The 12686-nt window shown below is 27.8% G+C and overlaps 4 protein-coding genes across 6 annotated transcripts in view; 2 read left to right on the forward strand and 2 right to left on the reverse strand.

Moving 5' to 3' along the window:
• wun (wunen) overlaps positions 1-726 on the forward strand; it is a 30500-nt gene extending 29774 nt beyond the window's left edge. Inside the window, exon 8 of the mRNA XM_029317700.2 lies at positions 544-726. Coding sequence (XP_029173533.1) covers positions 544-648 — 105 coding nt within the window. The 3' untranslated portion in view covers positions 649-726. The remainder of the gene's footprint in view (positions 1-543) is intronic.
• A 708-nt stretch (positions 727-1434) lies between these two features.
• LOC114942329 (dimethyladenosine transferase) lies at positions 1435-3237 on the forward strand. Its single transcript, XM_029317674.2, has 5 exons — positions 1435-1608; positions 1750-2116; positions 2324-2669; positions 2756-2862; positions 3091-3237. The coding sequence occupies exons 1-5, from the start codon at positions 1560-1562 to the stop codon at positions 3131-3133; spliced, it is 912 nt and encodes a 303-aa protein (XP_029173507.1). The 5' UTR covers positions 1435-1559; the 3' UTR covers positions 3134-3237.
• Positions 2883-9425, reverse strand: LOC146720829 (uncharacterized). 3 transcript variants are annotated; one of them, XM_085487866.1, is made up of 7 exons: positions 9280-9425; positions 7719-8177; positions 7395-7622; positions 6950-7221; positions 6535-6705; positions 6007-6226; positions 2883-5823 (listed from the first exon to the last, which is right to left on the reverse strand). In XM_085487866.1, exons 2-7 carry the CDS (start codon positions 8138-8140, stop codon positions 4689-4691), a joined length of 2448 nt encoding a protein of 815 aa, XP_085343992.1. In that variant the 5' UTR covers positions 8141-8177; positions 9280-9425; the 3' UTR covers positions 2883-4688. The 3 variants fall into 3 exon arrangements, with proteins under 3 accessions (XP_085343992.1, XP_085343994.1, XP_085343993.1); XM_085487868.1 differs by lacking the exon at positions 9280-9425 and adding an exon at positions 9177-9263; XM_085487867.1 differs by lacking the exon at positions 9280-9425 and adding an exon at positions 9118-9180.
• A 245-nt stretch (positions 9426-9670) lies between these two features.
• LOC114939984 (rho guanine nucleotide exchange factor 39) lies at positions 9671-12574 on the reverse strand. Its single transcript, XM_029314467.2, has 8 exons — positions 12029-12574; positions 11836-11966; positions 11546-11767; positions 11130-11316; positions 10642-11054; positions 10441-10569; positions 10063-10296; positions 9671-9988 (listed from the first exon to the last, which is right to left on the reverse strand). Exons 1-8 carry the CDS (start codon positions 12123-12125, stop codon positions 9845-9847), a joined length of 1557 nt encoding a protein of 518 aa, XP_029170300.2. The 5' UTR covers positions 12126-12574; the 3' UTR covers positions 9671-9844.
• Between the last annotated feature and the right edge of the window lie 112 nt (positions 12575-12686).

Consider the following 12686-nt stretch of genomic DNA (forward strand, 5'->3'; position numbering starts at 1 on the left):
AATTAGAGGCAGTAGTATTTCGCAATGTGTATATGTTTATGCATTAGAAATATTGCTTATTATGTAAAATACTTTTTACATTTTGCTATCGTTTACGATGAATCATTTTTTGCATTTTAATTTGGATTTTATCAGGTATGGCATACCTTCCATGCTTGCAAGACTAGTTCATCTATTCCATTTAATAATTTGAGATTATAATCACTTGAGAATGAATCAAAATTTTAATAATAAAATTGGAAACACATTAAATATACCATATATAAATATATAATTATATATAACAATATAAATTAAATAGGTGCAATAATTTTTATAATCATAATCGTCATATAATATATATATATATATATATATATATATATATATATATATAAATGTGTGTGTGTGTGTGTATGTGTATATATACATACTAAATAATGTATAATTAATTTTCATATAGAGCATTTTGTGAAGTTTTATAACTATATAACATTAGTTATTGTATTATTATGTTATTTTTTCTTAATTCTGATCTGATGAGATATTTCTTATTAATTACAGGACGAATTATGCCCGTTACAAATGAGAATACAATCATATGGTGGCCTTAGTAATACAAACACGGAGGATTCTACGCAGAAACCGCACAGACGCGATTCTGATTGAAATTTCGCTAAAATAGTTAATACTTGATAGAATGATTTTATATTTACGTTGTAATGTATAAGAGTTGTCTTTGAATATTCTTTACTCCAATTAGAATTGGAATAGAGTTTTGATATAAAATAATTAAACTTTGATTTTAATTTGTAAATATAGATAAATTATTATTATATTATAATTATATTATTAAATTAATATATAAATATAATATATATAATTAGATATAGTTATGCATATATATACTATACCTGCATAAATTTATAATTATATATTTAAAAGTACAAATGTATATATATATGCAATATATAATTAAAGACGATGAGTATTTAGAAAAAAGCAATCAAAGATAGAAGAAATTTATTTTTATGTAATACAATTTTTCTCAAAACTTTCAGCTCAAAATTTATATAAACAAATTTTAAGTTCAATTATAAGTTTATTTATATCGCGCTTGTTTTATATAGTCTTTATATATATACGAAAAAATTAATTTTATTTATTGCGCTCTTTCCTATTCTTTATTTATTTTTTAAATATAATTTTTTTATTGCCTTATTATGGATGAGATTTTTCATAAATTAAATCGATATATCGATTGTATAAAATCTCGATAGAAATTTAAAAATTCTCTATAGAGCTGAATCGATAGGTAAATCGATAGGTTTGATTAACATTTCAGATGCGTTCCGCTTGACGCTATTTTCGGTTCAAAACACAAGATTCTTCGCTTTGATTGGTCCATTAAACACTTCGAAGCGAAAGTAGCGTGAAGTGGAGTGCATGAACAAAATAACAAATTTAGGTTATGTTTCACGTGGTGATCACAACATTAGCGAGCTTTGTGCCACGTGATTGACTTTAAAGAATTATTTTTATATATAACAATATTTAAATTTACTTAATAATCATTGACAATGTCGAAAATACGCAAATCCGGCATTCAGAAGGAAGTGGCGAGACAAGGTTTGAATATATTTCATTTATATTTATGAGTTAAAGCAGTACAAAAATATTAGCAACATACATCAGTTTATATACGAAATATATATACATTATTTCTTATATTTAATTTTTTCTTTTTGCTAATTTTGTTTTTTCTTACAGGCATTTTATTTAATAAGAGTAAAGGTCAGCACATTTTGAAAAATCCTTTAGTTATTCAAAGTATGGTGGAAAAAGCTGCGCTTAGGCCAACTGATGTTGTACTGGAAATTGGTCCTGGCACGGGTAATATGACTGTAAAAATGCTAGAAAAAGCAAAGAAAGTAATAGCATGTGAAATCGACCCAAGAATGGTGGCAGAATTACAAAAACGTGTTCAAGGAACTGTTTATCAATCAAAGTTACAGATAATGATTGGAGATGTACTAAAATCAGATTTACCATTCTTTGATTTGTGTGTCGCTAATATCCCATACCAGATATCATCGCCGTTAATATTTAAATTACTTTCTCATAGACCAGTTTTCAGGTAATTATGTACAAAAGTTCTTTTACGAAGTTCTCTAGTGAAAGAATACTTGATTCTCTAACAACTCCAAGTTATGCCAATATAAATTTTTAAGTGACTGTGATAGAAGTATTTTTTTAATAATTTTAAATAAATCTAATAGCTTTTTAATATGCAGACATGATGCAAGACAAAAAATATATGGTTAACTTGTGTTATTTTTTATAGATGCGCTGTGCTTATGTTTCAAAGAGAATTTGCAGAACGTTTGGTAGCTAAACCTGGTGACAAATTGTACTGTCGCTTAAGCATCAACACACAATTGTTGGCTCGAGTGGATATGTTGATGAAAGTTGGAAAGAATAATTTTAGACCTCCACCTAAAGTAGAATCAAATGTAGTGAGAATTGAACCAAGAAATCCACCACCACCAATTAATTTTCAAGAATGGGACAGTTTAACGCGAATTGCATTTGTCAGAAAAAATAAAACACTATCTGCAGCTTTCAAACAAACCACAGTTGTTACTATGTTAGAGAAAAATTATAAAATTCATTGTAGTTTGAATAACAAGGTAAATTTGATTTTAATATAATTGATGCTAGAATGTGTAAATGCTTTTTTATATTTGCCTATAGTTATATTTTAACGTATTTACAGAATATCCCAGATGATTTTGATATCAAACAATTGATAAACCATGTACTAAAGAAAATAGAGGCTGAAAATAAACGAGCTAGGACTATGGATATAGATGACTTCATCAGGTATAAATAAACAGAATGAATAACGTTTTGTATATATTTCATATTTATATATGTATGTTGCAGTGGATTTCTAATTATCTAAATTTTTAATCTAATGATTCACATCTCAAGTATCGATTGTTTCCATTTATATCTGTACATGTTAAGCTACACTTTATGGTCATTGTCATAAATCACATTGTTAAGGCTAGGGAACATTGAGATTAATAAAAATGTACTTTTTTCCAGGCTTTTACATGCATTCAATGCAGAAGGTGTGCATTTTACATAAATTATATATTGTTATATATTATATTTGTGTATATAAAGTAAGAATTTTGTAAGAAATATGTAAAATAAAGATATTTTGTTTTAGAACATTTCTTACAATTGCAATTTGTTTTAAAATTATATTATTGTTTTCCATGTAATAGATAAAATATTGATTGCTTGCGTATTATTTTTATATTCTTTTTACGATTTCGTACGTACACACACATTTTTATCAATCTTCGTATCGGTAATCATTTCTTTCATGTTGATGTAATTATCTAGAATCTAGATTATATGCTGTAAACAATCCTGTAAGTGTAAAAGTTTTCATAATACGAATTTGCGATCTTTAAACAATACATATTAATTATTAATATTTTTATTTTATTGTACAATTTCACGTTTCGTTTTCTTATTCATTATATTTTAGATATAAAACGTAAGATCTGTTTTTTTTTAAGATTGAAATTTTCTCATTCACTTATCTTTTAAAAACAACTAAGTTCTAATAATAAATCGTCTCTAATGATGACACGTTTTATCATTATACAATGTAATGATCATGTAACTATGAAAGATATATACATGTATATTTTCAATATGTATATAAAGAAATCGTTTTCATAGAAAATAATGTGTGAAAAAAGAAGTAAAAACAACACCTTGTAGAAAAAGCCATTATTATACATGAGAGAAATATGTGTAATATTTTCAGTTTTAATAATGCATGAGCATGAATACACATTATCTCCATCATATGTATTTTAACATGTAGATTTAATTAAATTAATAATTCACGAAATACACATATTTACAATCTTTGGGACTCGATATAAATCATTTTACATATTCCAATATTATAATAAAATATGCACAAACTGCTCTTCAATTGTCAACATAATGGTATATAAAGAATAACTCGTGTCACGATTTTACATAAGACTGTGACTTGTGCACATAATTCACTTTATATATATACATACATATATATATATATATATATATATGTATAATGTTGCATAAAACCACATTTTCATGAAAGATAGCATGCTAATTCAACGCGTCTCTCATATATTGCATTATATGGCAACAAAGTTTGCACCAATATTATAATAGCATGACAGAGTATGTCCGAACTCTAATACTTGTTTTAATATGTACATACGAATAGGACGTTGTTTGTTCTTTTTAATATGGATGGAACTATTTTTGTTGTGCCACAAGCAAATGCAAAATATCAAAATATAAACGCTAATTCTAAAAAAATATGATGTCAATAAATATCCTTTTGAAACTATCTGGCTTAATATGACGGATTTATGTGTGTATGTAATATGTGTGTATGACACAATCGTAAAGTAAATCCATCTTGAATTAAAATTCATGATTGTATAATATGTGTATGAACAAAGTGTGATACGAATTATATTCGTACATGAAATTAACTAGATTAAATATAAAGTTATTCATTTCCTCTGCTATAAAAAATCATTGCTATTATCTTAAATCGAAATTTATTACATAATGTTAATATTGACTAATATAAATCATTGATGGATATATTATAAATAATATTATCCTGAATTAGAGGTGGAAGAAGATCGGAGACGTCGCTTTTTTTTCTTTAGTCTCGATTTCTTTTCATTTTCAGGTTTTCTATGCTTGGATTCTTTGCGCGAATGTTTTTCTTTATAATCGGAATTATTACGATCGGAATGTTTTGTCGGATACGTGCCATTTTTCGATGAAATAGACATTGTTAAGATTGTACTTGCATTGGATTGTGATAAATTGAATATCCTGGACTTGTGACGCTCTTTGTCTTTATGTTTTTCTTTACGTTTTGATTTTCTCCAACGCTGATGCGATCTATTAGAATGATTACTACACTGACTATTGGACCTTAAATGTTCGTCTTCTGAATCGGAAGATTCAGAATAATAAGTTTTCTTTTTTGATTTAGATTTACGTTCACTTCTTGGCATATCTTTATTATTTATTGAGGCACTATCTTCTTGATTTCCATACTCGCTTGTGCTTCGAGATTCTCGATGCCTATGACTTGGCCGTTTCTCTCGTTCAGAAGCATTAGAAGATACACTGCTACTTCTAGATCTGGATTGTCTGCTTTCATTACATTTTTGATCTTTGTTCTTGGACTTCAACTTTTCCAGAATTGAATCAGTTCTCTCTTTGTTTCTCGTTGTTCTTGTACTTTTCGCTGCATGTTCGTTTACATTGGGAGAACGATCCCTTTTCGATCTATGTTGTCTACGACACTTACTGATTTTTGTTTTATTATCAGTTTCCGCACTGCTACTATCACTATTAGACGAATCTTCATCCGAATAACTTTCCTCTCTTTTAATAAGTTTTATTCGTCCTGTACCTTTAGCCTGTACTCTGTACGTTGTCTTTCTCGATCGTTTTTCATTACATTTCTTTAGTAAACTTTCAGACGAGCTGGAATCAGAACTGGAACTTCTTTTTTTACATCGTTTATTGCGGTTTCCTGACCCATATGATCTTTTATGCTTTTGTACGACTGTCTTTTTTTCTGATTTCTTGACATGATTTCGTTTACTTTGTTTTAGATTGTCGTCGGAATTAGTATCAGTACATGTTGTACAAGATGATAAAGATGATGCTTTTACAGCGTGAGATGTACTTGGTAGTGACAAGTTTTCCGGACATATTCTTAGATTCGATCTAATAAGAAAATAATAAATATTTACTACTATATATATATATATACGCATCATATCTATTTTTTATCAATAAATGTGCAAATAATTTTTAAAGTCACTTTATCCACCATATTAATTGTGGCTGAATAGTTGAACAAAATAAATACTAGGCACATGTTTAATATATAATTTCTCTATAACTTACTGTGTATTTCCAGTACATATATGAGGAACATCAGAATCAGAATTAGAATCAGAAGAAAGTATCTCTATAATTTCTGGTGTCCTTTCATGACGTGGTTTTACATAGCCAATTATTTCGCATTCCCCCTCTGATTCAGAGGAATTCGATGAAACGATTAAGACTTCTGGTACATTGTAAGGTGGTTCTACTCTATGAAATACTTGCCCTATTGTACTAGGACCTACAAAAATAAACATAATTGTACATTATTGTCTTTCTATATTATAAAAAACTTAAAGTACAATAACATGTTAAGCGATAATTTCAATTTATTTATAATTTGATTTTTTTAGAATTAGCAAAAAGGAACCCTAAATTTTTCTTTTAATAACATATACTCATAATTATTTAAAAATGTATTTAATATTGAGTGAGTTGCTCAGCAAAGTGTACCGCACATTTTTCTCTTTCTTATTTCAGTCTTTTTTTTCTTATAAATCATCATTATAGGAAATGTGTGACTTGGAATGTACTTCATTCATCTTTTACCTGGCATGCTAATAGAATGTGGTATTGTACTCGGCATTTCGGTATTTACTCTTAAATCAATTGCTTCATCGAGTATTCGTACATCCGAGTTATCAGAAGTAGTACTGCTACTACGACTATTATTACTAAGTATAGGTGATACAATACGGGTTGAATATTCATTTGTTAAACCTGTAACAAGCATATTGATTTGTACATATGAACAAATCTATATATATACGGGTTGAATATTCATTTGTTAAACCTGTAACAAGCATATTGATTTGTACATATGAATAAATATATATATATATATATATATATATTATTTGTTAATTATAATTATATATATATATATATATATATATATATATATATGTGTGTGTGTATGTGTGTTATTTTTAATTTCAAATCCATAAAATCCATAAATACAAACCGCGTGGTAAATAAGTAACAGATTGATCATATCCAATTAAATCAAAGTTGGTTTGGGCAAAATTCAATAATTCGTGTGCAAAATGATCAGTATGTGCATCGAAAAAAGGTTGCACAACATTGCGAAATTCAGGGCTTCTAATATCAAATCGAGTTAGGGCATTCATTATTATGCTCAATGCATATGCAATAATGCCTGGTTCATTATTGAGTAAAACTTGCAACTCTCTGTTTAACCATGGTATAAGACGATCTAATTCTTGTGGTTGTCTTCTACAATAGAATTAAAATACATAGAATTAATAATATAACTTAAATATATTATTTTATATAATTATATTTCTTATACATATAATACATTTTTTAATATAAAATTAAGACTTACAATAATTCAGAACATTAAAAAAAATAAATTTAAAATAATTTATGTTTACCGAAATGTTTACCTGTAATATTCGGCACTACATTCGCGGAAACGTCCAAATATGTCAGGTAATGAAGTAGCCCATATACCATGTCTATAAACGGTACGACGATAATCTGTAGGATCAACACGTCTACGTCGGCGCTCTTCTCTAGGCACTTGAGGTGCCATATTCGGCAATTGCTCGCGTCTTGCAACTTGTTCTGGGTTTAATAGCACACCATGACGGCGGTTGCCAGTCATTGTCGTCCTAGGTAACATAGCATAGAATTATTTTATATAAATACATATCTGTCAAAATTTTAATAATATAATTCTATGTAAAGAAAAATGTATATATATGTACCTATAAAGAAATCGACGGGGAACGTCCCATTGTCCAACATTGTTTTCAAAACCAAAGCCTAAATCCAAAGCACTAACTTGTGGTTGAGAAATTTGTGATGCTAATTCCCGAGGTATATGATATTGAGCATAATCTTCCTCCGATCTCACACTGTGTATAATCGACTTGAACGTTTGCTTGCATAGAGGACATTCCGTTTTTATTTTGGACCACTCCAGCAAACAATTAAAACAAAATTGATGCAGGCAACTGTCCGTAAAAGATGTATTAACTAATTTTCCTAGGCAAATGCTGCAATTCGGTGGTGGAGAGGTAGCACCATCACTTCGCTCGCTATTATCAGGATTTTGTACAGGAGCTTCAGATTTTATAGGCTCTTCAGCGACTGTGCCAGCGTTTTTTATTTCTAATGGGCCTTCCATTGCTATCTATTATAAATATCCATTCGTAAAAAAAATTCTGTAAAACAAAAAAGATATATAAATATATATAAGTATGTAATAGCAATTTTCTTGTTTGGAGAATAAAGAAATAAATATATCTATATTGTTTTGTAATAATTATATGATTTACACATATATTTGTAAAATACAATTTATTCTATAAATAAATCATATAATTATTAGTATAAAATATACGATACTAATATATAACATTGATTTGAATTACTTAAAAATATAAATTATGTCAAAGTATATATATAATATATATATATATATATATATATATATATATATAAAATTTTGAAAAGTATAAAAATATGTAAAATAATATTAATACTATGTGTGTGATATACACGAGATAAAATAGTATTACAATATAATAAATAATTAATGTGATATATAAGCAATTAATAAATGTGTCGTATATAAGCAAGTTGTAATTCTAATTCTCAGAACTCATCAATATAACTTATGCCACTTAACATTAAATTACCATGAAAGAATAACTATAACAAAATTAAATGAAGAATTTTTTTCTACGAAACTATCGAAAATATCCGATTTACATTAATAAGTACATATCATAGATGTGTTTCGTATTTTAATATTTCTTCCAAAGATACATATCGTCGTATTATTATTACGCGTGAAAGGAGAGAAAATATCAGAGGAGAACGTCTGTGATACATGTCCATTATTGCGTCTCACCAGATGCTTTCTCACTTTAAAGCGTAAAGTCGACGAGATGAAAAGCGACTCCCACAATTCCGATATACCACAAGCTTCATTAAAAATCGTATTGAATAATCAATGGGATGCTACGCACGGTGAACAATTATACGAATAGAAATAATGTGTCGTAGAGAAGAAGGAAGGGAGTATATATAAATCTCTCTACTCTCTCGGCGTATTTTCGATAGTTTTTCATCAATCACGGTATTATAATTTTTCCGTACAGATAACGTTGGCTCTCTCTCTCTCTCTCTCTCTCCGCCCTTCTATCTTCCTATCGCACCTTTTTCCTCGGCGTCACACGCACCGTACTATTCCATACTACTAGCAAATGTGAAATGTACTCCGTTTTTATTCGTGCGAGATTGATCGTGATATCCACCTACCTAACGAGAACAAATATGTTCCTCACAGTAGTCCCTCTACTATACCTCTGGCCATAAGTGATAACCGCGGTCAGTACACTGCGCGTGTAATGCAATGTTCCCAAATCGAAGGAAAAACTTTCATTCTCTGCGTGATAACGTCAGCTGCGCATGCGTGGATTTACCAGACTAGGGACTCGTAGGGAGAAACTGGAGGAAGCATAGATTATATAAAACATATCTAGATGTGGAACATAGCTGCCGATAAGAATCTAAGTGGGAGATTTTTATTTCTGACGTAAAGGGATGAATTGTTAAATATATTGATATACATTTTAATTTATGTTTTAATAAATTCAACACACGTTGCTTGTATGTATTTAAAGTAATTGGAATAATCTCTAAGAAAAAATTATTAAAAATTTCAAAAAGTTTAATTATTCTCGCACTCCAAAATAAATAAAATAAATTTACATATATATATATATACACACATGAAATTCAATTTGTAATTCTATGTATTATATAATATCGATAAATTCTTTTTCTCTTATTGTCTTACGTTGCAGCAGAGTATTTTAATAAATTATCTAAATGTAAAAAAATCTTTTATGGTTGTACCGATGTGGGTAAAAAATTCGCCAATTATCCGAAATGGTGATGCATTTTCTTCGACTCTTGATGCAATTGAACGTAGACTTGTTTCGTGCATTCTCATTGTTGCTGCGTCCTAAGAAAAAGATTAAATATTAGTACAGTGCAAATTTCATTGAATACTATTTCCATTGTATATTTTTTACCTACATCATTGTTATAATTATTTGATTTTCTTAAATATTTATATTTAGATACATATTGCTTGTTTAAATTTTTATGTAATTTTATATTTTTTCTTTGGGAAGTGATATCACTAGTATTAGAAAACTGATCTCGTTTAAATTTCTTGTAAAAGAATAAACAAGTGTTTTCTCGTGGAATATCATCATCCGCTTCATCATCCTTTTTAAAGTATATGATATTGGAAGAATCCAATGATATCTGTAATTAGAAATTGACACTTAACTTATTATTTGTGAATATATCTATGGAAAAATTTTCTAAATTAGTTGACTTTTTATGTAATTGATTTTTTATTGTGTTTAAAAAACATATCAATAATTATGCACATAAAATAATTATTACCTGTTCATCTCTTTTTCTTTTAATAGATTTTTTTGGTATATCATCTGATGGAAATTTATTAATATCCTTATGTCTAAGCGGTTTTCTTGAGCTACTTTCCTTTCTCAAGGTTTGTCTACATTCGGTATACTGAAAATGAAATAACATTAATATTTTAACTAAATTTTAAAAGATGTACATTTTTAACAATGTAATAAGTACTTTTCTGATAGCATTTTCAATAGATTGTATCCATTCGTCGCTATCGCCATTTTCTGAATATAACAGGAACGTTTCATGCAAGCATGTTATACGAAACAGTTTCTTGCTTAGAACGCAAGTTAAACTGCACTTGTTTAATGGTAAAACACAAGATACATTTAATGAAGTTCCTGGTTCACCCTTACAATATAGTAAAGTGTCATTTAAGAGTACAAAGTATCTTTTGTAAGCAGAATTGCCTCGTCTTGAAACACGCATCAATGATCCTTCTTTGATTAATATTCTACCAGGCTTAACGAGATTAATCGAAGTAACAATGCTCTTCTGAAGATTTAACAATTTTTGCATTTCTTCATTTTGTGCGATTAGAGCATTTATATGTCTTGCAGATTTTTCAATTTCAACCAAACATGCTATAAAATATTAAATTAAAAACATGCATTAAAAAATATATAACTCATCTAATAAATTCAAAGTGTCTCCATTACCTTGTAAAGATCTATATTCTCTGTGTCTATAAGGAGTATGTTGTAATACTTCTTTAACAAGTAACTGATATCTCGGTACTCTTTGTACTGGTGTAATTAACAATGACGCTAACCTTCTGCCTACTTCTGGTCTTGTTTCTTGATCACAAATAAACTTTTTAAATGCAGGATCACTCTCTTGACTTATCTGGAAAGATAAATTTGTAAATAAACTTTAATATTAATGCTTTTGTTTGTATATATTTTAACAGAAATATTTTATTTAATTAAAAATATATTCAATATAAATATATATATATATATATATTTCTAACAAAATATATATTTACAAATATGAGCAAATCTGTAAAGTATATAAATTGCATTAAATTTGAATAAACTTAAACACTTGAATCTTCATGATACTTAATAATTACCTGTAATAGATTTAGCACTTGTGTATAATCATAAGCATAAATGGAATACAATTTAAAGAAAGGTGCTAGTTTGTGAAATATTTGACTTATATTGTCAGGATTATGTTTTATTCCTGTCACTAATTCACCACTCACATTATATAATGTTTTTATATTCTCTAATAGAGTAACAAGTAATGGATGCTCCAATAATTTTCTTTCAAGAATAGGTTGTATAAAAAACTAAAAAAAAAGAAACACATATTAATATTTTGTAATAACTTTATAATAAATGATATATTAAAATGTACCTCTGCTAAAATCTCTAATTGTTGTAAATAAGTAACTTCTGTGGTTAATATCTCTTGAATAGCTTGTGATCTTAAAGTTCTTTCTCTTTCCTCTTCGCACTTTTCACTGTCTTCATTTAAGGCATGTAAAACTAAAAACACAATATATAGAATCATAAAAATCATGTTATTAACTTATATAAATTTTAGATACCTTTCATACGGCTCCGCATACTCAGTATATTTCTTTCATTTATGATTTTTCTCAATTCTGAACTAAGACTAGTTTGTGGGGATAAAGGTGAATACATTGTTTATTTTATAAAAAAATATATCAAATGTAAAATATAGTCTTAGAGAAATTATTTTCGTTTAAATAAAAAATAAAATTGTAAATATTGTATAAACTTTGTTTCTCAAGATATTATAATTCGATAATGCAAAATTTCGATTTGCTTTTCTCTCTCTCTCTCTCTCTCTCTCGAAAATTTGAATAAGTATAATTAAATATATAACTGTTGTTTTAAATTGTTGTGATAAATATACTCATATATATCGTTAAAATTTAAATGAAATTTGACAGCTGCAACACCTGTTGTTTACAGATACGACGCCAATGATTATAAGCCAATCATAGTCAAATATTTTTATAACGTAGAATGACTCTGTGTGTGATTGGTTGATTAGTTTACAACTTTAAATTCGTATCAAATATTGAAGTTTAATCAATCGGAAAAATAAAATTTTAGCTCTTTTTGTTCTGAGTTTTTAAAAAATTCTGGTTTATCGTGTCAATAGATTTTTTAGCGAAAAAGAGGAAAAAATACATAATCACATTTTGCGTCTGCGCTGACCAATTAAAACCGCCTTTA

This window comes from Nylanderia fulva, unplaced genomic scaffold (genome assembly GCF_048542155.1).
Source record: "Nylanderia fulva isolate GAGA-0341 unplaced genomic scaffold, ASM4854215v1 Scaffold6, whole genome shotgun sequence".
NCBI classification, from domain to species: domain Eukaryota; kingdom Metazoa; phylum Arthropoda; class Insecta; order Hymenoptera; family Formicidae; genus Nylanderia; species Nylanderia fulva.